The sequence below is a fragment of the Aplidium turbinatum genome, chromosome 13 (assembly GCF_918807975.1).
Source record: "Aplidium turbinatum chromosome 13, kaAplTurb1.1, whole genome shotgun sequence".
NCBI classification, from domain to species: Eukaryota; Metazoa; Chordata; class Ascidiacea; order Aplousobranchia; family Polyclinidae; genus Aplidium; species Aplidium turbinatum.
In genome coordinates, this window is record NC_137484.1 from 5,008,162 (window position 1) to 5,033,222 (window position 25,061).

The 25,061-nt window shown below is 37.4% G+C and overlaps 2 protein-coding genes across 2 annotated transcripts in view; both read left to right on the forward strand.

The window, feature by feature from the left end:
• The first annotated feature begins 8,864 nt into the window (after positions 1-8,864).
• On the forward strand, positions 8,865-11,779 carry LOC145782256 (AP-3 complex subunit mu-1-like). Its single transcript, XM_082594040.1, has one exon. The coding sequence runs from the start codon at positions 8,912-8,914 to the stop codon at positions 10,160-10,162; it is 1,251 nt and encodes a 416-aa protein (XP_082450166.1). The 5' UTR covers positions 8,865-8,911; the 3' UTR covers positions 10,163-11,779.
• A 2,785-nt stretch (positions 11,780-14,564) lies between these two features.
• Positions 14,565-25,061, forward strand: part of LOC145782560 (dedicator of cytokinesis protein 1-like) — a 48,471-nt gene continuing 37,974 nt past the window's right edge. The window contains exons 1-10 of the mRNA XM_082594366.1: positions 14,565-14,613; positions 16,723-16,806; positions 20,250-20,293; positions 20,864-20,919; positions 21,308-21,404; positions 21,802-22,044; positions 22,243-22,358; positions 22,782-22,877; positions 23,179-23,260; positions 24,016-24,079. Coding sequence (XP_082450492.1) covers positions 14,565-14,613; positions 16,723-16,806; positions 20,250-20,293; positions 20,864-20,919; positions 21,308-21,404; positions 21,802-22,044; positions 22,243-22,358; positions 22,782-22,877; positions 23,179-23,260; positions 24,016-24,079 — 931 coding nt within the window. The remainder of the gene's footprint in view (positions 14,614-16,722; positions 16,807-20,249; positions 20,294-20,863; positions 20,920-21,307; positions 21,405-21,801; positions 22,045-22,242; positions 22,359-22,781; positions 22,878-23,178; positions 23,261-24,015; positions 24,080-25,061) is intronic.

Consider the following 25,061-nt stretch of genomic DNA (forward strand, 5'->3'; position numbering starts at 1 on the left):
GGTCAGAAATAAAAACAAGCTGAACTGCACTAAATCTGCTAGCCTACATTTGAAAAAAATAGTGTCGCTGCTCTGACAAAAATGTAGCGCCGCTATTGCTATTTAAAAGCCGCGCGCTACTGCCCACCTCTGTGTAGCTTGATGGACCAGCGCGTGCTTGTTATATCAATACCCCAAGTTTGTTTGGTTCCTTGCTGCTTGTTTGTGTCGCTTTAGTTAACAACGCATGAGCAAGTCGCCTTAACAGTTGAGTTTGAATTAATTTTGATTTATGTTTGAAAGCTTAAATAAGTTAGTTCTTGTCTCTAGATTTCTGTACCTTCAAATTGCGTTGTTATTCCCGTGCGGGCATACATAGGCTATGGTACGTAGGCTCGGATTCTTTGATTGGCCCGCTCGTCTTATGCGTTCCAGACGTGAGGTGGAAGCTTTAACGTCGTGCTTTTTTAGTTGGACAGAGGCGGTTTCTAATTGATTTTTATTTTAGCTTAGTTGTAAGACGGTTGTGTCATTCCCATTTCTGAAAAAAAAAACGTAGTGCAATGCTTTTTAATCTAGGGTCCACAAACTGTTTTTTTTGTGGGGGGGGTTGCCTGAAAAACCAGTGTATTTGCGAGAAAAAGAATAAAAACTATGTTTTTCGCAATCGATCATTTCTTGGGATTATCATATTGTTTGAGCTTTCAGAGATTAAAGGCTTTAACAGTGAAGCATTTAGTTGTAAGACGATTGTGTCATTTTCATTTTTGGTTTAGTTGTTTGGTTTTTTTCTTACCAGTTCTGGCCGTATCCTTTGCTTTATCGAATGAAGGACTCGTGCCCAATCAAGATCTCACCACAACACAGGGGTGTCGTCGTTGTTGCGCCCGAGAACTCCCTCTGACGTCACGCGCGCTGGAATCCACTAACTTATTTGTACGGTAGCTTACAAATACCGCGGGCTTTTAACGCGTTACCGCGTCTCGCTTAGAAATCTAGGGGATTGTAGGCTATGCACCAAATTTTTGTAAGGATGCTTAATCGCATTCTGGCTAGCGCTTTATACACACGTAGATTTCCTTTTATGTTATATTGTGTGGTTGTGTTTAGCGATTGCAATACTTACAGTGACGTTTTTCCAACCAAGATGGGGCCCTTTTAAGTAGTCTCGTGTCCTGATCACTTCTAGACATAACCATGCCCAGAAGTGCTGTCCCACCAACGACTGTGTATGAGCTGGCATGCTAACGAGCAACGTCGGCTACAGTCGTCTTACCAGACGGCCTTGGTATGAGGGGATAGCTTAGTCTTCATAGCGTGTGCTACATCTCCTGGCTGTAACTGTAATAGGACTAATTGGTGGAAAATTAAGCTAATTCATTTAACTGATTAATTGTTTTTGTGATATTCTGTCCAAAAATAAAAAATCTTGTCGGGAAGGCGCGAGAGCCTATTCTCCTGTTCGTCATCCTGCAAGACATGTTGTTTGGCAAGAAACAGCTGTTTGTCCTTTCCAAAGGCAACAACACTTCACTCAATTAAACTCGGTACACCAGCCTGCGACAGTGATTCAAAGGTTCCACAAGTAGCGAATGTGAAACCATCGATGACTTAGGCTACAAATATAAGTAGCCTACTATAGGCTAAACTAAGTAGGTTACGGTACCGGTAATCTCTGGTGAAACCAGGGCTTTGGAGCCGGAGCCGTGCATTTTCATCGGAGCCGGAGCTCTATTTGAAATTCAAGTGGAGCTGGAGCCAGCAGTTGTTTCAATCAATTCAATCATTTTATTTTTCGTCATTAACGCGTCCGGGACGAAAAAGATACTAACTACAAAAATCGATATAAACCTACCAGCACGTTAACGAACGGGAAAAGATGGCAAAACCTTGAAAGGTTTAAAACGTGCCTGAATGAAAAATTATGTAGTAGGCTATATATCAGTAGTTAGCACGGCCACAAAACCCAAAAAAAAACAAATAGCAAAAAATAAAACAAAAACAGAGAAGCACACATGTAGTATTGAATGACAGCCTAATGAAAAGTGTTGTGGATTGAATTTGCCAGTTCCAATGTTGATGTGGATGAGCAGTCATAATAATAATAATAGGATGGAGAAAGAGAACCGGACATAAAAGAAACCCATCCTCAGGCAAAAGCCCGTTTCAATGTGGCCCAGGAGAGCAGGTGTTGAGCTCTTTCTATGGTTAGACTGCACATCACACAGTAGCCTAAGACGATTGAGGTTTGATATCCAGTGTAAGTTATTGTTTCTTGTCCTGGTGGGTGATGGAATGGATGAGCTGGTAGATGATGATGTCCTGATGGTGTTGATGAAGCTCTTATCCCCTTTTGCGACGTGTCGTGTTGATTATGGAGTATTGCGTTTGCTGTTAATATCTACAAACATAAAAGTAGGCTACAGCACAAGCAATCGATATTATTGTTAGGTTAGCCTAATCTTTTGTAAATAATTTCGGATTTCCACTAAAATCTTCACAAGAATGCAAGAAAGCCTTTCTACGTTGTCTTTCTATTGCGTTTCCGTTTTGCTTAAATGTTGTTTTAGTTTGTGAATAAAAAGTGACTTTGTACCATATCAGTCTTTCTAATTGAAGAAGGAAATTCGTTCCATGTTTTCGCACCTGTGAATTCTATTGAATGTTGAGTAAGCGTTTTTGAGAAGTATGGAATGTTTAGAGAATCATTATCATGGTTTCTTGTAGACAGGCTGTGAACCTCTTTGACAAATTTAAAAAGGTTGGTGAAGCAATCTGGTAGTAAATTGTTGTGAAATTTAAACACGAAAACACCAATTTCCAGTTTGAAAAATAGCTCCGGCTCCGAAGTATTTTATAAGATTTAGAAAATTATTTGTGTAATCATACGTCGAATTAACAAATATGTTTTGAAACGTAGTTCCGCATGACATTTTGATGAAAGTAGGCTAGCCTACCTTAAATTTCATATAGTTGTGCCATTTGTAGCAACAGTTGACTGCAGGCAACTTTAAGCTTTAGAAATTAAATTGATATGTCGCTATATTATTTTATTGAAAGCACTTTTCGGAGCCGGAGCAGTGGTATCAATACGCTCAGGAGCTGGAGCTAATTCATGATAAAAGAGAGCTCCGGAGCTGGAGCAACTTAACATTTACTCCTGCTCCAAAGCCCTGGGTGAAACTACGAGGCTTGAGCTTCCCATCACAAAAGACTGAAAATGGTTAGGCCTACAACAATCAAACCGATATGCTAGGCTAAGTATTTAAAAACTTGTCGAGTGTGTGGTTAAGCTGTGTTTCAAAATACAGCAGTTTACCTGACAAACAAATTTATGTTTCTTTTGGACGCAGTGTTCCTCTTTTATTTTTAACCACTTTTCTACCTGACAATTATCATTTCTAGATTTCCGGTATTTCAAATTTCCAACGACAGTATTTGTCATCCATTCCGTTCGCTCAAACGTTACGCGCCCGACTCAATATCACGCGGCGCTGGTTCGGCTCTCGGGGTATGCGCTTGAGGAGCGCACTTTCGGACTGCTCTCCATTCAGCGGCACCTAGTGGATGGAGTAATTCTCTAGCAACAACATTTTAACAATCGAAAAACTTCACTCTGTCAATCTTGGTAACCGGCCCTGCGTCAAAAGCCTCTACAAGTATGCGAAACTACCAGGAATAGCCTATCGAGGCTTTGTTAGTCCGAGGAGAGAGAGAGAAGAGAGAAGAGAAACCTTTTATTTCGTCTGTTGCGACAATAGTACGGTACAATTATAGAGTACGAGGTACGAGGATAAAGATTTAAAACCAAACCAAATATTGAATTTATCTTAAACGAGTTCTTCAATGGCAGTTAATCTAGAAAAATGGCAACACTGGACACGAAATCAGCTCAGAAAGTGGTCAAGTCAACCCTGCCCCAGGCTTGCCAGATTGGCCCTTTTGGGGCCAAATTTGTGAAATTTGGCCCTTTTTAGAGGTAGTTGGCCCCCAAAAAAATTGTTTGGCCCCTTGGCCCTTTGTTTTCAACATTTGGCTCTTTTTGGAAGAGAGAGAGAGAGAGAGAGAGATATTGTTTATTTGCCTTTCTAATACGACTCGATATAAAGAAACACAATTACATACAAATCAAAATATGGCAATAGAAAGGTCTGGCAGCACCGAACAACCTTGCGGTTAACCAGTCAAGGTGCTGCCTGTCATCAGTCATCTTACATTGCAGCATCAGACATTATAACTGTATCAATAAAACATAATGATGGATGGAACAGTAGCTTCGAAATCGAATTGAATATATAAGGTTTTGTAGAATATTGAATCAAGACCAGCTGGGAAAACATGAGCATATATTGAATCATATCGTTTAAGAACACAAATACGAGGTTACATGAGATAATATAATTTAACTGAACAATTTTAACGATTTAATAAGAACTTAACAAGGTAATTTTATAAAGTTTTTTAAACAAAGCAAGGTGTTTGCTTTTAATACATTCATCCAATTCACTCCACAATTTAGTACCCCGATGTGTCAGAAGATTGTGTGCCACGGATTTGTTTATTTGTGGAAGAAAATACTTCATTTTATTTAGTTGTCGAGTGTTGTGCGAGTGAATATTCTCAAGTTTTATAAAACGATCTTGCAATACAGGCGGTAGATTATTATTGGAAACTTTATGCATAAATTTTGCAATTTCGAGTTTGTAAATATCTTCACGTTGTAAAATATTCAAAGATTTGTATAAGCTAGTGACGTGACTGAATTTTGTACTTCTAGTGATTGCGCGAATAATATTATTGTGTCTTACGTCAACTTCCTTGATTAGTGTTTTACCTGCAGTACCCCATATAGTAATACCGTATTGAACACGACTATATACTAGACTATAATATAACATAAGCAATGTTTCCTCTAACACATAGTTACGAAGGCGATAAAAAATTCCGGAATATCGAGCCAACTGCAGCGACAAATGTTTAATGTGTGACGACCAGGTTAGATTTTCATCGACATGGATTCCCAGGTACTTAACTGTTTTCATTCTTTCAATCACTGTTTGGTTTATACACAACCTGAAATTAGTTTCAACAGTACGCTTAGGTACTTTGTTTATTAAAATGTAGCTTGTTTTAGAGTAGTTTAAAGAGAGTTTGTTTCTTCGTAGCCAAGCATCAATTTTTTGTAGTTCAGTATTGGTTTCTGTTTGTAAAGATTCCAAGTCTTCACCACGTAAAGCTAGATATGTGTCATCCGCAAAAAGCACGGTAGAAAATTTAGACATTAAAGGAAGATCGTTAATATACATTAGAAGAAGCAGTTGGCACATACTATCAAACTAGCTATTTAAATAAATGTCTTTCGGGAATTGAGACTGAAAAGTGTTATTACAATTTTTTAGACAATGTTTATGCCAATGCCAAAGATTCGAGTGGAAACACTGTAGAAGATGAAGATGTGGAATTGTACTTGTAGAGGGTAGATTGTGTTGTTGCAATGTTGTAACGTTATTGACGTTGTTAACGTTATTACGGTATGTTTTATTAGCAACGTTATTAACATTATTGAACAATTTGGCTCTATTTTACCCAATTTGGCCCTTTTTTCGACATTGTTAGGCTCTTTTTCTCAAAAGCTGTCTGACAACCATGCCCTGCCCAGGTATCGTACCGTACAGCTTTGCAGCTAGGTAGTTTTGTCACCAATTTCAAGGTCGTTGTGGACAGAATTCAAAATACAGAAAATTTGTGGCCCGAAAAACCACAATGGGCTGCAAGATCTGCCACCAGTATACAAAGATGTTTTTGGAGATCATGTCGAAAAGGGAATTCTGACTGTGCCAAAGTTCTTGCAGGATATTTAGTAAACCATATTAATTTGCAATATGAAAACAGGTGAACACCTTTTCTAAAAATCATGTACAGCGCATCAGGGGTGCATTCCTAAAATTTTTTTTTGGGGGGCTCTAACACTTAGCTGTGTTGTTATAGACAAAGTATGTAGGCTATAAGTAATCGGTGTAGGTCAGCCAACAATGTTTACCTTTTTTGAAAGGAAACACTGTTCAGTTTGGTTTTACTTCTGAACATCATGTCGAAAAACAACCCATGCTAAAACATAGCTTGAAGTACAGAAAAAGGTAAAAGCAACAAAACGTGAAAACGTGGTTGAATCCGATATAAAATTATAAGTTTGAAATTTGGCTTGGTTGCTACACTGCAATCTCCGTTGCTTTTTTTTACTGCGTAGGCCTACACTTGAAACTCGATTTGCATGAGCTAATTCCAATCTCTTAACTCAATTGTAAACTTATTTGTATGAGCCAATCCTAAGCACACTTGCAAAACATTGATTGAATAGGAAAGTAAGGAAATGCAATTCTTGAAATGAGCGCTTGTGGTTGCAGATTTGCTATATAAGAACCAATAAGCTGCCAATGTGACAGTTACACTAAAATCTCATTTAGTTATAAACGAACAGTTTAAAAAACTCCAATTACAGCAAAAGCATATTCCAAGTTGGTGCAAACGAGATTACACAAAACAAATAGCCTGTCTGCTAGGTCTTTGGTTTTATGGGCTCCACGACAGTCCTTGATTTTAGCCAACAAACAGTTTTTGCAGAGATCTGAGTTCATTCAATGTGGGAATATCCGCAGCCGACCGATGAGTCTGCAACCACTTCTGAGTTGCCGCAGTGCCATTCCATAAATGAGGAGGTGGTCTATTGATGCTGATGAACAACAATGCTGAAACGAGTGATATGGTCAGCCGTGATCGTAGCGGTGTGATGACCAAGTTCATTTGTGAAAATCCACGTTCGGCTTCAGCAGAACTTATAGCAATCATGTTTAGTACTACGTTCTTGAGCAACTTTATCGTATCTGGTATATGACAAGGATTGTCAACATACAATCGAAAATCGGAAATAGGAGTGATGACATGAAATCTCTCCTATATTTTTCGTAATCTCTGCTCCCCTTCTTGCTATGGAACTTCGACTGGAGCAGGCCATAACTCTGGTACAGTAATTTCCAAGCTCTTCACAGAATTTTCATTGTTGTTGTCCACCATCCTGCTTCCAATGTTGTCAACCAAAGCTTGAATAAACCGATTACGATCAAAAGAAGGGTAGTCTCTACGTCGAGCTTTGAACTGGTCCAATGTTGTGCCTTTAAAGGAGTAGTTTTTTGTACTTCCGGGACTCAAGTTAACAACTTCATCAAACGAATACTTTCCTTCTTGAATAGCTTTTTTTATTTGAAGTAGAGAATTAACAGACCATTTGACATGACGATTAGCTACTACGAAGTTGATATTCCCAGTCTGGAGAGTTTCTGACAAAAGTGATAATTGGCGATTGGTATCAACTTATGTTTGTGTTTTTTTGCAGTTCTGTTGTGAGAAAGCTGTTAAAGTGTTACTTGTTCAGTCGAGAAGTTGTTGTTCAGCCAGAAAAGCTGAAAAATTGGAAGCTTGAACGAGCCCCCCCTGAGCCCCTCCTACATCAAGCCTTTTCGTTTTTCGGGGGCTCAGCCCCCCCGAGCCCCCCCAGGAATGCAACCCTGCAGCGCATGAGTGCAACTGGAAGGTTAAGAAAATTGTTCAGGGACATCTATATAACTAGATTGGAAACTCAATGGAACTGAAAATCTTTTTATATATACACCAGTCAGTAGAGTCACTGTTTTTTGTGTGCCAGTAATAACCAGTATGATAACAGTTCACATAAATTGACCTCAAAGGGCAAAAAATAGTAGGCTAAACGAACAAGAAAAGTTTTAACAATCAACTCACCTGCTGTAAACTGTAAGGTAACATAGGGCTTGCCTGGTTTTGTTTGATTGATTGAATCTTTATCCTCGGACTGGGAAAGCTTCTTGTAGAGCTTAATCCTGGCAGTTTCGCATACATGTAGAGGCTTTGAATCACTGACACAGGTCCAGTCACCGAGATTGACAGAGTGAAGTTTCCGATTGTTGAAGTGTTGTTGGGCCGGGAATTATTCCATCGAATAGATGCCGTTGAATGGAGAGCAGTCCCAAGAATGCGTTGCTCAAGCGCACACCCCGAGAGTCGAACCAGCGTTATAGGTTTGGTGGACTGTGCATTTTTAAGATAGTGTTTAACACTGTTTTGATGATGCATATACTAAGCGGTACAATTTCTAAGGCAACGCCCAAATTCTAGCGTTTCGAATTCCTAACAAGCACAGATTTCACAACGGCACTGAGATACAAAGAAACATAAGAAACTTTAATATTGCTATGTAAGTTATCATGAAGGTGAAAAAGCACTACTGTGCTTGCACCACCATTATTATTATTATAAGAAAAAGCCACAGGCGCTATAAGGTCATGATGTTTAAATAACATGAAACGTTCTACAGGTGCAAATTAAGCTGAACTATGACAAGATCTATAAGGTGATAATTCGCTTTTATTTCATTTGGAATTTGCACTGTGGTCATAGAAAAATTATGTACAGTTGTACACGCCACACAGGTTACCGGTACCTTATTAGTTTCAAAATCCTAATGTTTCCGTATGAAAACAAGATTAAGTTGAGAATGACATTCACTTGAAAACAAGATTTTAAGAGTTTTCCAACAAGTAAAGAATTTATTGGAATATCTTTCAAAGTTACAAAAAAGATGCAGCACCAACTATCTCACTGAAACTGATTTTAATAAATTTATAAATGCATTTTAAGGATTATATAATATATACCGGTATATACTTTAAATTCAACCATGGAAAATGTCAAAATGTATATATATAAGTCTTATTAATTATTGTCTGAAGAAAGAGCTACATTTGCTTATAGTATGTTAAATTTTATTGCTAATATAACTGTTGAAATTTCATTACTTTATATCTTTAGCAGTGCATTTTAGTTGTCGAAAGCTAATTAGCTTTTTTCAAATTAGGCAATCATGATTCACAGTTTGTTTATGGTAAATTCCCATAAAGATATCTTTATGGAAAAGCATTGGAAAACTGCCATAAAACGTTCTGTTTGTGATTATGTGTTTGAAGCTTTGGAAAAGGCATCCAGTCCAGAAGATTTACCTCCTGTTGTTACAACTCCTCATCATTATCTGATTAGCATCTACAGAGATCGTCTTTACTTTGTTGCTGCAGTTGCTAAAGAAGTCCAGCCTCTCTTTGTAATTGAATTTTTGCATCGAATTGTCGATACTTTTATTGATTACTTTAATGAATGTTCAGAAAGAGTAATCAAAGAAAATTTTGTTGTTGTTTATGAGCTTTTGGAAGAAATGCTTGACAACGGATTCCCACTTGCAACTGAAAGTAATGTTCTCAAAGAGTTAATTAAGCCTCCTAATATTCTTCGATCCGTGGTAAATACTGTCACAGGTCAAAGCAATGTTGCTGATCGGTTACCAACTGGCCAGCTTTCGAATGTACCATGGCGAAGAACTGGGGTCAAATATGCAAGTAATGAAGCATATTTTGATGTCACGGAAGAAGTGGATGCCATCATTGATCGATCTGGATCTACTGTCTTTGCTGAGATTCAAGGAAGTATTGATGCTTCAGTTAAATTGTCTGGCATGCCGGATTTAACATTGTCATTTATCAATTCGCGGCTGCTCGATGATATTAGCTTTCATCCTTGCGTTCGTTATAGACGATGGGAATCTGAAAAGGTTCTTTCCTTTGTGCCCCCAGATGGGAATTTTAAACTTTGCTCATACCATGTCGGATCTCAAGGCACTGTTTCTATCCCGCTTTACATAAGACATAACATACAATATACAGGATCAAGTGGCAAGTTTGAAGTCACTGTTGGTCCTCGCCATACAATGGGAAAAACAATAGAAAATGTGAAAGTCTCCGCATCAATGCCAAAACAAGTTTTAAACCTGAACCTGTTCCCCACACAGGGAGATTATCTCTTCAATCCAGTAAGCAAAGAATTGGTTTGGGATATTGGAAAAATCGTGGCTGGAAAGCCGCCTTCTATTCGTGGAAACATTAATTTGCAATCTGGAGTTCCAGTGCCTGAAGAGAAGCCAACTTTAACAATCAATTTCAAGATTCAGCAATTATCCATATCTGGATTAAGAGTGAATAGACTAGACATGTTTGCTGAAAAATACAAGCCTTTCAAAGGTGTCAAATATGTGACCGAAGCAGGGAAATTTCAAGTCCGCACATAGAATTTGCTTTCTAGCTGAAATGGACTACTTTTTGGATCATACAAACTTTTTGATGCTTTTGAACAAACAAAACTTTTCTGCTAATTTTATTGTAGCTTGTCAGTGGGTGATAAGCATTGTCAACTGTAAATACACATGTGTATTGTGTAGTCTTATAAATTTCTATTCTTTGTTGTGTAATGTTGTACGGTGAATATATTAGTCTATTTTCAATGATATTATGTGCAAGAAATTCCATGTAATGACTTTCTAAACATGCTGACTCCAAGTAAATTGCTCCTTTATCGTGTTCCTTGCAGATAACTGGTTTGGTTTCACAAACGTAAGAATTCAATGAACTGGCAAATGCAGCGGTCAAGAGCTCTGTGGAGCGAATTAGTTGTGAGATACTCATAAGCTTAGCTTAATGAGCGAAAGATGTGTCTATCGTTGTCAATATTCTTGCTACACTTGACAACCGGGAAACTTAGAAAAGTTTTGTTGAGTAGCGTAGAGGCTGCACCGATATGGTTAGCGAAACGTAACGTTCGTTATTCCATAATAATGAGTACTTGAGTACTCAGCTGTGTACTGACGCTGGGTTGTTCACTCCTGGTTGTAGGAACTGGTGTTCGAATCGTTGTTGATTTCATAAATTGCATACACTAAGTTAATAAAAAGCCTTGTGCAGAGGCCCCAAGTTCCGGCTACATCGCAGTTCTACAGTTGGTGTGTGGTTGTGTGCACTCATTTATTACTTTCATTTCACACTCTCACTAGTTTCAATCTAAGTTTTTGTATAAAACGTTAAATTGGGGGTATGATTTTTCTCTAAAAACATGCGAAGAAATTTTGCTGCAAAAATATTCATGACGGGTTCAAAAAAAAAAAAAAAAATGCAGGGTTTCGTATACTAACGAGTGTTTATACACTTGGCATCTGTGTCATTGCTGCTTTTATTTGATATTTCGTATTAAGCCACTGCGGGTTATGAGGTCATAGTTTGCGATGTGACGCCACGTCCAAAGACTCAAAGTTTGTGTCTATGAGCATATGTTCATACCAGTGGTTCTCAAACTTTTTGCGTTGCAACTCCTTCAAGGTTCGCTCGACTTGTGACGTACCCAGCAATAACAGTTTGGGTAAGATTTGTTTGTATCTCAGTAACGTAGCTAGATAAAAAAAAATGAGGGAGCAAAAGCAACTGTTGAGGGGTCAAACGTCATTCTACATGAATTATAATGGAATTAAAACGTTGTAATAGTATTTAAAAAAAATCCGTTGAAGCAAATCATGCAATGTGATTGTTAAATCATAATCAACTGCTACAGTTTCGTAATAATAAGTATATGAATCCACATGTTAGGGTATGGCCTAATAAAAGCTGTAAGCATTTTATTACTGTACCGTACCTACTCGTTATGCGGCGCCCTTGGAAAATTGAAACGACGCACAGTTTGAGAACTTCTGTGTTACGTTATTGTTAAACCTCAATATATTTCACTTAAATATTGAAGTTTTCTTGTAATCGGTAAACTTGTAGTTTTTTCTGCATCACACATTGCGATGTAACGTGTTTGTAATGTAGCCTATCACCGTAACGATTGGAGTTAGCGCAATTAAATGTTTTGCAATTTCGTGATTGGAAGAGCAGGTGTGTTATGTTTCAATTTGGTTTCTTAGATAACCAGCAGCGGCAATCCAAGATTGCTATCTCCAGGGAGTGGGGCTTTTTTGTTGTAAGTTAGTTTGTAGATGTGGATCGCAGTCATGCTTAGATACTGTACTTCAAAAAGCGTGTTCAAACTGCAGGTTTAATTGGTTTAATCACCGTTGTTTGATTGGTTTTGAATTTTTATCCTCGGACTGACAAAGCCTTGATAGGTTATTCCTGGTAGGCTAGTTTCGCATACTTGTAGAGGCTCTTGACAGAGATTGGCAAGTTTCTGATTGTTGAAGTGTTGTTGCCAAGGAATTATTCCATCCATCAGGTGCCGCTGAATGGAGAGCAGTCCTTAGAATGCGTTGCTCAAGCACACACCCCGAGAGTCGAACCAGCGCCGCTTGATCTTGAAGCTTTTTCGTTCACGAAGTCAATACGCTGTCGTTCTACCTACATGGTTAGCTTGACTTCAGAAATTAAGAATTCTTCTGCGTAAAACTGAATACCGCTAAGTCAGACTATGTAACAAATGTGCTTTAGGAATAATGGTAATACAGTAGTTTGCTTATAAGATGGATCCTAGTCTTGATCGGGAAAGCGCTACTGTGAGCATTGCAAGCACTGTATACAACCATACAATGTAACATAACGTGTCCTTGAAGCACTAGTGACTAGTCAGAATGCGACCTGGCACTCCTTCCAAAAACTCAGTGAGCGCACGTGACGTCTGAGAGAGTGTTCGGGTGCTACAGGCTAAATTCGATCAAATTAACATAGCCTATCGTCGTGTGCGAACTGCGAAGGCAAGTAGGCTACTTATCGGCAAAGTATGAGAAAAAAAAACTTTTAATTTTTAAGAAGTCCTTTGAAAAAGTATGTCTGAAAATCTGTCAGTTTCAGTTTGTTTTTATTTCTGACTATCACAACGAAAAACAATAGCCTATATGTCAAACATACCGGTATCTAAACTTATCCGCATTGCCAATGATTTTATTAGCCATAATTTTGCAGTTTACTCTCGAACCTAGTTATAAAATATGCAAAAAAGGTTTCAACTGCATGTTATTTTGCCCATTTTCTCAAACCAGTTTGAAATAACATGCCCTCTTGCAATAGCAGTAACTTCGGAAGTCCAGAAGCGGTTGCCAAACTAGAAGTAACCAAGCTGCCAGGCGCGTCGGCAAAGGATACAAAAGCGAAAATTTTGAAACCAAGTTAAATTAAGTTGTTGCTCTCAAAATAATGCATAATTTTTCGGTTAAAATTGATCAATGCCTAAAATTATCGTTGTGATTTTTTTGAAGGGTTATAAATTTTATTACTTTCAATAAAAAATAAAATGGAATATTTGGCAACTCTGGTCACTTCTAGACTGCTGTAACTTCTGATCGCTTCACAACCCTCAAAAGTTACAGTAGTTCAGTTTAATATAGGCTAATAGTTTAGTTTAGAAAAAAGTTAAAATTGTTATTGTACAGTTATTTGTTGATGCATTTAAGCAGTATAGTGCGCAATTGGAGTTGGTATACAAGTCCCCCCCTCCCCCTTGGTAACTCATGACAAAGACAGGACTCAACCAAACATATAAGATGAAACTGCTTTACCTTTGCTTTACTGTTCACACACTTCAATCCACATGTTTTGGTCAATTCCTCTTTGTCATGAGTTGCCAAGGGGGGTGGGGGGGGACTTGTATACCAGTTCCGCGCAATTAACTGATTTTATCTGTATTACACTAACTAAAATTGTGAGCACTGTGCAGTTGGCGTAGCCTACCGTACCTATATGTAGGCTAAATTTTAGCCTAATTTGTAGGCTAAATTGTAGCCTACCTATATGTAGGCTACAATTTGGTTCTTCAAAACTCATATTGTTCACTCTTTTTCCGCTTTGCCATTATTTAAGTTTCTTGTTGATTGATAACATTTCAACTCTTTTTCTAGTTTCAAAATTTGCAAGCGAAAGTTTTTGTTTGGAAGTTGAGTTTCATTTTGCATGTTTAATTGGTTTACAGGCCCTGTGTTTTACCATACTAGACAGGTGGTCACTACCTAATTTAGCCCCCTAAAGAAGTCAGACATGTCTGATTGATTGAATCTTTATCCTCGGACTGGGAAAGCTTCTTGCAGAGCTTAATCCTGGCAGTTTCGCATACTTGTAGAGACTTTGAATCACTGACGCAGCCCCGGTCACCGAGATTGGCAGAGTGAAGTTTTCGATTGTCGAAGTCTTGTTGCCGGGGAATTATTCCATCCATTAGATGCCGGTGAATGGAGAGCAGTCCTTAACGTGCTTTGCTCAAAGTGCACACCCCGAGAGTCATACCAGCACCGCTTGATCTTGAAGCTTTTTCGTTCCAGGAGTCACGCGCTAACCAACTGAGCTATCGGGGTGGTCTGGTAGACAAAACATCGGAATAAAAGCACATTAGCATCTTATACATCTTGTGATATACTTTTTGAAGCAAATTTAACTCATTTCCTATTTTTTAATGTTATATAAGTCCAGTAATGCAAGTCCAGTTTTCTTGGGACGTGTCATTATTTTCTATTCATCTTAAGAATTCTTAAGAAAATACTTTCTGATAGTTATGAATGTGTTATTATCTGTCGTAATTTATTTCAGATTATTTGAAGATATCATTTATTAAAACGTTTTATTCAAATTGTATAGGTCCATTCTCATACATCATATGTATATAGGCCTAACTCTTTTATTAGATTAGACTCAAGCAAGTTTTGCGCTGCTTGAATATTTGCCATGTCAGGTTCTGGGTGGATTTTGCCCATAAAGGCTAAATATGGAGTGGGTGAGTGCTTCTGTAATAAATGTTGTTTGAACATTATTCCTTCTTTGAGGAACAACTGAATACAATGCATGACTCACTCTCTTGCCACCAATGTATATTTTCATACAATTGCAGGTGTTCAAACTAGATGGATTTTTAATGAGGTGATATGCTTTGCAATAGTATATATTGGTGTGCACTTTTTCTGGAAAGCGACCTAATGAATGACATATATATATATCATAGTTGCTGCAATTTCAAATGTTCCTCATATATAATCCCATACTGGAAGCCAGCAATTGAATGGCTCATGAGTGATAGGCTGTCATAATGTTTATATATACTTTTGAAGGGTTAGCATACTGCAATCTGTTGTAATCTAGAACAAGGTGGTACAAACCTTGGCAAGTTGGCATGTGGGTCACATGCGGCCTGCAAACACTTTTGGCAGTGGCTATTTGACCGGCGCCGGTCTTTGAATCTGAAACACTATTTGACCGGTCATGACGTCACTATACAGTCACTTTTTTTCTTTTTCAAAGCAAAAGACGAGAAGCGCGTATATAAGTTCTAAATCCGACTATTTTATTCAACTCGTTACGTGGCGCGTGCGATGCGTCGCCGGCTCCTATTCTAGAGGGACTCAGTTCGATACTACCTGGAAGCGTTCTTTTTTTTGCGCTGTAGGCGACTCAAATTAAAAATTGACTACAAAAATGCACTTCGGGTCAAAATTTAGTTAAAAAAATGTTAATAAAAAAAGGAACGCTTCCGGGTAGTATCGAACTCAGTCCCTCTAGAATAGGAGCCGGCGACGTATCGCACACGCCACGTAACGAGTTGAATAAGATAGTCGGATTTAGAACTTATATACGCGCTTCTCGTCTTTTGCTTTGAAAGAGAAAAAGAAAAAAAGTGACTGTATAATGACGTAATGACGGTCAAATAGTGTTTCAGATTTAAAGACCGGCGCCGGTCAAATAGCCACTGCCAACACTTTTTGCACGCTGGATTTTTCAATACAAAATCCACAAGTATTATCACACACCTACCTACCTGCATTTTACATAAATGCATTGCATTAGCCAAAACCCCCAATTAGTTGCACAATGCACATCATCTAAGTGCAGGTCAATAGATAACTATTCTGGGCTAATAATGTATTTTTACTGTTTGTGATGACAAAGACTTGTGTTGATTTTGCACTTTGCTGCTAGCACAGACTCTCGAATTCAATTGCATGTTAGCTGCTAACTTATATATGTATTTAGTCAAGTGAAGTAATTTATTAATAAATTGTGTGTTAAAAGAAAAGTGTCAGAGGAAAACAGAGAGTTCAATTCTATTTGGGGGGGAAATTTTTTTGCCAATAGCAATGGTAAACCACAGCGGCTTGTAAGTGAGCCAGCTGCTTGTAAGTAATATCCATTCATGAGGACTTTAATTTAAAAGACTTTGTAATGAAGATGTGCTCCATGTTCGGTAGCACATACTCCACATAGCCAATATTTGCGAAAGCACCTTCTCAATTACATCGCATTTAAAGCAGACACTGGCACAATGACCAAAAGCAAGAAATTATAAATTGTTTTGGTTTGCTATTTTTTGATGTTTTGTGTATTGTATCTTCTTTACTAGCAAAACATTACTTTTTTGGGTTGCAAACAAGCTGATTTTTTTTTATGTGGCCCATAAAGTTCTCCTCAAATGGTAATATGACCCTTCTGCATACTCGCAGTCTTGGACCACTCTGATCTAGAGTGATTAGATATGGCTTGGCTTGAATGTAACCATAGTGTGTTTATGTTTTCAAAACATTACCGTATATTAGTAAAACAGGGAACTTTCTGCAAACCAAAAAAAAGACAGAATAACATTACAATATGACATCTTGACACATCAGATACAATGTCAAAGAAGTTATCAAACAAAAAAATATAATACCGTATCTACAATAAAATTATACCGCATGCCAATATTTCAATCTCTATGATGTGTTTACAAGCTACTAACTAAGCTAAATGCCATGTCATTGCTCAATTATAAATTATATAGCCCTTTAGTTTTGTAGTGGTTTATTTAATTAACAATTTTTTGTCTAAACACGTAATTTGTTTTTGTTACTTGCAGCTGTGTATAACTATCGATCGGAGCTAGAACATCACCTCAATCTATCAGTTGGTGACACTATCCACATCACTGAAGAATATGAAGGTATTCATTTAATGCTCTGCCTGGGTCATAATGCTGTAAAACTAAATAAATTTGTGCTTGTAGCAATACATATTTGGTTGCACCAAGAATTGAATTGATTTAAACTGGCTTGTTTTTGTGTCCAATGCAAGTGATATCATTATAATGTTTAATAAAAAATCAACCAGGTTTGGTAACTACAAAAATTTAAATAAATAAACAAAATTTAATAATAAATAATAAAATAAATTTTTGTAGTTACCAAACCTGGTTGATTTTTTATTGATTACACTGGTCTACACAAAATTTCAGGTTTGGGTTTTGACAACTCATTTTAGCTAATTTTGGGGCACTGAATCCGAAAATCAACTCAGATTTTCTCTATCACATCACGTTTTTGAGATATGAAATATGCCTAATTTTTGAAAAAAATCAATTTTTGCCCCCCCTCTGTTGTCAAAACAAGGAATTCTGATGCAATAAACACTGTTTTACCTGCAATAATGTAGCTTTAATTAGCAAACAAGTATTCTATATTATATTCACACAAATTTGCGTTGTCTTTATTAAAATTTCATGCCTTGGAATAAAAAATAGGCATGCAAAAGAGCAACCATAATAACACCAAACGCTACATTATGCTGACGAACATGTCGATAGGACAGTGACAACTTGACAAGGTATTATCTGAATTATAGCCTACAGTTCACACAATATGCACATAGATATTCCAATGGAGTGCAGAAATTCTGAAGACACACACAGAAATAGCAAAGTGCCAAAATAAAGATTGACTCAAAAGGACTTGGGCAGGACGAGTTCAGAAACAGTCAAAAAAAGAGCTTTCATAAAATATGAACTCTTCACTTATAAGCTTAAAAATGCTCTTTTGAGGGACTTTCTTTTATGAGCAGCATCTGGAATTTCTCTTTTAAAACTCCAGCAATAGTCGGCCATCATATGACAATCCCACCGACCTTGATAACGTTCCTCCATAATTTTAATATCCTGGTGGAAACGTTCACCCTGTTCTTCACTAACTTTCCCAAGGTTTTCTGGAAACTCATCCGCATGGCTCTTCAAATAGTGAACTTTGATGCTCATCCTGCATCCCAAATCTTCAAAACTAAGCAGTAGCTCCCTTAAGAGATCTTTATAATTTTCCGCTTTTCTGTTTCCCAAAAAATTTCTCACAACAGCACCGAAAGCATTCCAAGCTCTAGCCTCGAATGGCAACATTGATTTTACAAAATTTTCATCCTTTAACAATTGCCTGATTTGTGGTCCATTGAAAATCCCAGCTCTTTTTTTCTCTTCACTGATACCAGGAAAAGCATAACATATATACTTAAAACACTCTCCTTCATGATCCAAAGCTTTTACATATTGTTTCATGAGACCAAGTTTGATGTGAAGAGGAGGCAAGAGGATCTTTTTGATATCAACTAACTGATCACGTATGATATTTTTGTCTCCAGGTGTCAAGGTGAGCCTTGGAGGCCACTCTTCTTTATTCCAGTGCTGATCTTTGGCCCTGCTGTCCCAGTAGCATAGGAAACATGGGTATTTGGTGTAGCCACTTTGTTGCCCCAGCAAAAAGTTCACCATTTTTAAATCTACACAGATGAGCCAACCGTGCTCATGGTACTTTAATTTTTCAAGAACGGTTTTGATGTTCTGATACTCTTCTTTCATTGTCACCGAATGTCCTATCGGAATAGAACCGTACACGTTACCATTGTGAAGTAGAACACACTTCAAACTTCGTTTGGAGCTATCAATGAAAAGTCTCCATTCGTCGGCATCATACTGTGGTAATCCCATTTCTAGAAGAAGCCCTTCTATATTGTTGCAATAAACGAAATCATTGTGGGAAGCAAAATACGGAAGCAGTTCTTCTTCTCGTTTGCGATAAAATGTCACGCTTGTACCAGCTTTGAGAAGTTTCCTTTCCTGTAGCCTTGATGCCAATAACTCCGCAGATTGCTTAGGCAAATACAAATCTCTCACTAAATCATTTAATTCCATCTGATTAAACTGGGAAGGCTTGTCTGACAGAATCTCGGGTGCTGGTTGAAAAATTTCAGTTTCTCCTTCACTAAACGATGCTTCTGAAGACGAAATAGCCTCTTCGTGTAGTTCTGGAAGTGATGTAAATACTGGCAGTGGCTTTTCATCACTGTGAGGAACTGGCCGCAATGCCGAATCCAGATTTGGATATTTCAAACGATGTTTACTCTTTTTGTTATACCCTTTCACACTAACAAGACAAAAATAACAATCGTCAACATGATTTCGTTGCTCTCGCCAAATCATGGGTATTTCAAATTTCATTTGTGAACCTTTTCCTTGCGACCAACTTCTCAGACATTCAACACAGGTCTTGCACACTATATGAGGAGCCCAGCTTTTGTCCTGGTCTCCCAACTGCCCTTTTGTATGGTATTATCTAGCAAGATATGCCCTTTTTACAAACGTGGTAATATTGCATTGTTGAGACTTCAACATGAAGCATCCACAAATGTAACAAAATATATCCGGATCATTACAACATTTTCTTTTTTTGCTGGAAGCAGACATAGCTTGAGATCAAATAAAACCTTTCTTTGTTAGTAGTTTTCTAAGAGCAAGTCTTTCCACAGAAACACCACTATACCAAAAACTCTAACCGACTTGAACTCAAACTTATAAAGTATGAAAATACCTTTTCCTTCTACAAACCACTTTTCAGCTTGAACTCTGATGTTGGTCTGTACAATGTACATGTGCTTTATGAGACTTCTAAATAAATTTTCCTTACTAAGCAAGAATTTATTACTAAGTCAAATCTACTCCCACCAGCTGTCTTCCTACGATATTCCATCTGCACAGAGATAGCAGCTGACCCACAGATAACGCCTGAGAAGCCGAGACAGGGAGTTCAAGCCAGCATGGAAAAACTCAACGCTACCAATTTCCATTATGTCCTATTACGATTATCATAACAGAAATTTTTTTTATTTTAGAGCAAATCTGAACCAATTTATGAATTTAGTGTAAAAATATCTGTATGTTTGAAAGTTTATAGCTGTCAGAAAATAATTATATTTGACATTTTACTGCACTAAAAAGGGTAAAATTGGTCAATTTCGTAAAATAATGGCAACGATAGAAAGAAAACTTGATGTGATAGAGAAAATCTGAGTTCATTTTTGGATTCAGCGCCCCAAAATTAGCCAAAATCAGTTGTCAAAACCCAAACCTGAAAAAAAAAGTTGAAATTTGTAGACCAGTGTTATTATACGTTTGGTTGAATCCTTTTACATGGATCCTACAATTATTTATGATTAGCAATTCCCAAAACACCGAGAAGCCAGAACTGAGGTTAAGAGTCTGCAGAAACCTTTTAATACTATTATAATGTTTTACTGTATTTTGTGTTGCATTTATATATTTATGTTTCATTAATGTTAACTTTTCTTCAGGTACATGGTACAAAGGATTTGTAATATTGAACACAGCTGTCAAGGTAACTAGTAGATTTTTTCTGAATCTTGATTTTACCATACAATGTTCAATTGTTCAGCCATAGGCTAAACTTGTTTTTTTGCAATGAAAATACTGTATTATAAAAGTGGTCTGCATTACAGAAGAGAATTTTTGAATAAAATTGACACTGTTACGTGTAGCTTGAATAATATCAATATAACACAATGCGGGTATTTCATTATCTAAAACTGCATGGAAGTGTTTGGAATTGAATGGAAGTGAACTTTTTTTTGTAGTTTGAATGTTTGATTTGAGCCAACGTTTGAGTTGACTGTCATTGTGGGACTGTTTTTATTTGCTTAGATGTTCACATAAAAACTATATTAATGATTTTTAGTAAGAAATAAAAAAAAGTAGAACTCAGTTTCTCAAAGTTTATTTTGTATTTGATATCTGGTATAATGGCATGAAATTAAGTTCTTTGACTTTACTTGTTCCCTTGGCCTGCATTGCACTGCATTGCTACTTTCACAGGATTTCTTCATGAATTTGGCTCATATGCCGTAGCAAACTGTGTTGGCCATGACGAGTTTGTTTTTATTTTCTGTAGGGCGTTTTCCCGGCATCTTACATCCATTTAAAAGAAGCAATTGTTGAACGCAGAAGGTGAGCACAATTTATAACGCATTTTTTTCAAATTCAAGGCAAAGTTGGCTGAACCAAATTGAACTCTTATCTTATCAATATGCTGCACGTTCAACTTGAGAGAATCCAGACGTGTTATGGCTTAGTGCTATATTTGAGTTTCTTTTCTGATACTATCTAGTATTCCTTTCCATAGGTAACACGTTTTCCTTACTATGCTCTCATAATAATTGAATGCCTTTGTTTAGTCACATAAGTCTATAGATACTTTTATTGGTTTTTTTGTAGTCATATCAGTGGTGATGTGGCTGAAAAACATGCCTTGAAGTTCAACATGTATTAATATTGTTTTTAAATTTTAAATAAAAAATTTTACATTCGTCATTAAAAGTTAATTTTGGTTTTCCAGTAAAAAGGAAAGCATCATCCCGACAGATCTTCCAATTGTACATGAGGTGACTCACATCTTGAGGGAATGGGGAGTCATTTGGAAAAAGATGTTTCAGGTAAAGCAGCTGAGCCAAAATTAACCGAAAAAATAGGCATCATCATAATTAATTGACGTCATATGAGAATTGGGTAAAATGTGAAGCCTTTGATCTTGTTACCGCGTTTATTGCATGGACGCCTTTAAACTAATGTGCACAATCATTGTTGTAGTACAACAAGGTGTGATACTTGAGGCTTGTTATAGAAACTATGTAACAAATGCTTTTCACAGATTACTGCCAAAACTATTGTTAGAGCTCTGGTAGAATGGAAAGTCGCAGGTAAAAAGCGGCTTACGTCATAGGTGCGATTGGCGACATGTTTTTATCAAGCAACCATGTTACTTACCCTGATAGTGCTTTTATTGACTGTACGGAAAGTTTGCTTGAGCAAGAAATATAAATTCATCTTCAGAGGAATCAAATCACTACTGTATTTCATAACGTGCGAACGATGATGAGGGAGCTGATCGAGATGAGGAAAAGAGTTGTCTCCGGGACTTTGCCCGCTGATGAGTTGCGAAAGATATCATACCAAGTAGCCGACCTGGTGGACTATGGGAACAGCATCCTCAACCTGGACCTGAATATCAGAAACGAGAAAACTTGTCAGCCAGCAGACATCAGGAACCTTAGCGCTGTTGAGGTTTTTCGAATGGTAAGCAGAATTTATGCAAATTCAATTTTTAAGAAATGTATTTAAAAATGTCTTGTCATCATGGTAAATTTTGAAGGTTGTAAGATTTTGATACTTTTTATTTTGTGAATGTAATTTCAGTCGGGTTGATTTTGTTGCAATGCTGGATTGCTGGTATAACTTGCGATTCTTTAATACAAATTTCTTTTATACTTCCAGCATGAAACTGCTGCAAAGAAAGTGGACAAACGAAAAGAGAAGGACACGATGGAAGAGAGCGGCAGGGAATTGACTGTTGAAAGTTCGCATGAAACAAGGAAGTCTCACGTCATAAGGTGACTATGAAGTGTTGGAAACAACAACAATATGTTTTTGTTAACTGTCAACAACAACATAAATTTTCACTTTTCGAAGTATTTTTCCAATTCGATTTCAGAACCCACACATTGCCTGCCATGTTAAATCTGTTACATAACCATCAGTACCAATAAAAAAAAAACAAAAAAAACGGTATCAGCACAAGGTCGGAGCGTTGAACAAGATCTCAAGTCCAGCTAACTATCCTTCCCGTGTCCATTCTGCAGCAGAAACTGTACCGCTCATACAAGTCTCATCAGCCATGTTTGCATCCAATCCATGCACCATAACTACCTACTAAGGCTAGATTCAGACTCACTGCCCAATGGCCACCTTCAGAAACGAAGGACAAACATCATCATTATTACCTAACGGTTTAAAACTGCGCATGTTTCTTTCAGCTTGTTTGTTAGCATAAAGAACTTTGTCTGTCGGATCGGAGAAGATGCTGACGTCTTTATGGCGTTGTTTGATGGAAAAGAATCCACCTTTCTTAGGTTTGTCGTAATGAATGTGCATTAACCATTCGTAGAAAATATAATTGCTTAGTGATCTCTTGTTCTATGGCTCTCAGATATTTTAAATTATTTTGATTTGAAGACACGAAGCTTTATCACTGTAGTGTACCCGCTGTGTTTTGCCAAGCCACAGTGGTGTCTTGTTGATGATTGGATTCGCTTATCTTGTCACGTACCAGTAGTAGTTCACGTCAATGTTTCCAATGCAATTTCAAACAAACTACCCATCAGTACATAAAACGTGGGTTATGTCATAAACCTTCATTGTTGGTTTTTCCAGTGAAAACTATTTCGTGCGTTGGGGAAGCCAGGGCCTGCCGAAGAACATCGACATGCTCAATAATCTCAACGCAGTCTTTACAGTTGAGTATCTTAGATCATGTGCCGTGCATTTGTTTTTTTTATTTAATTTCCGTTTTCTTTATGATACACTGATACAGTGTTGAATATTGACCAACTGCAGTACAGTACTGTAGATCTTGTTATGAGCTTAATTAAGAGTAAGCCTTCGCACATCTACTTTTATTATGAAAAACGGAATTGGTAACATATTGAACTGACAACGCTCTTCGTGGCTAGCAAAAACAATACCCACATCTGCTTCACTATGTGCCGCAGTATGTCGTTTGCTCTGAACTTGTATAGTAAAATTAACCTTCAGCCAATAAACGGAGGAATGGTTTGTAGCGCAAGTTAAAGCAGTATTATTCTCCAGTGATAAGAGACTGAGATATTAAAAGTGATGGTTTGTAGCGCAATCATGCGGGAAGGAAAGCAAACAGTGCATGTCTGTTCTTTCCTGGAATCTGTGGAAGGAGGCATTGACAAATTTACCTGATTTTTTGTTTAAACTTTAGAGGATGTTTTCGAAAACTTATCGTTTTGAGCAAAATTAAATTATTCTACTCTGCTCGTCGTCGTGTGAGCCTCTGGGGCCGAGGGTCTACCCTTTTACCACCCCAGGTTTACGATGTTCCCCGGACTACACTGGAAGGCTACTAGAGAGATTTTATTGTGCTTAACCAACCCTAGAAACAACATGTTGCGGTCGAATAGGTTAATGTAGTTTGGGTCCTAGCTTAGTTACAAGAGCTAATCCTATTTCTGATTGCTTCAGGATTTGGGAAGTAAGGATTTGTCACGTGAGAAGATTTACCTTGTTTGCAAGATCGTCCGGAAAGGTATTAAATAATTATTGTATGACGACTCATATAAGTCATAGGAGTGGATTCAAGTAATTATCTAATCATTTTTTAAAATTGAAAACCTTTGCTTATTACTTGCAATTTTCCCATTACTTGATATTTTTAAGTAATTTTCTTTTAGAAAAGTGCAGCTTTTAGAATCTACATTACATCTGCTATTACAAATGCAATCCCGAACAGGACATCTTCTGTTGTTACGCATGTCATGTGCAATCATTGAGTATTGTTACCCAAACGTTACTTGGTGGTACAAAATTTGAAATTGCGAGTAGAATGTTGCTCATGGTAGCTCGAAGCTCGAATTTGTTGTGGCGATAGCTCCTGAAGAGAGTCAGACGAAAAACTGCTGCTTTGAGCTACCATGAGCAACGTTCTACTCGCAAACGTTACTTATAGCGTAAGTCAAGAAAATGAAATATCTTCTGACAGTTGTAAAACCCACAACAATGCTTGATATGAACGACTCGGTTGCATGGATTGTAATATAAACAAATTTATTTTCTTACTAATCAATTTCGATCAGCTAGCAGCTAGATGACCTTCAGTGAAGCTGAAAACAAACGGCACTAATAATAAAACTGCGTAAGCATTTGTATCGTAAAAATATAAGTGCTTTAAAACGTTTCGCTAAAGCGATCAATGTTGGCATGTTATTGGACTGTTTATATCTGTTATGGTTGCTAATTGCTATTGTTGACAATTTTGTGTTGTCCAAAATTATCAAATAAACAAACAACCATTCGCACATTAAAAAGGTAAAGGTGGTCCAATACTTGATTTAAGTGTAGGATATGAGAAGATAAGGTTCTCATTGTAGTTACAAGCCTTCGGTACTAAGGAGAGTAGGGTGTACAGTGTTTTACAACCTATAGTGAAACCATTGTTTTTTGTCGGGAAATAAGTAATTATGACCACATGTGAAATATTTTTTCTCAACTCCATGGTTTCGAGGTCCCAA

What these genes read in the sequence shown, in the direction of transcription:
- LOC145782256 (XM_082594040.1), top strand. Translation starts at nt 8,912, where the DNA reads ATGATTCACAGTTTGTTTATGGTAAATTCCCATAAAGATATCTTTATG.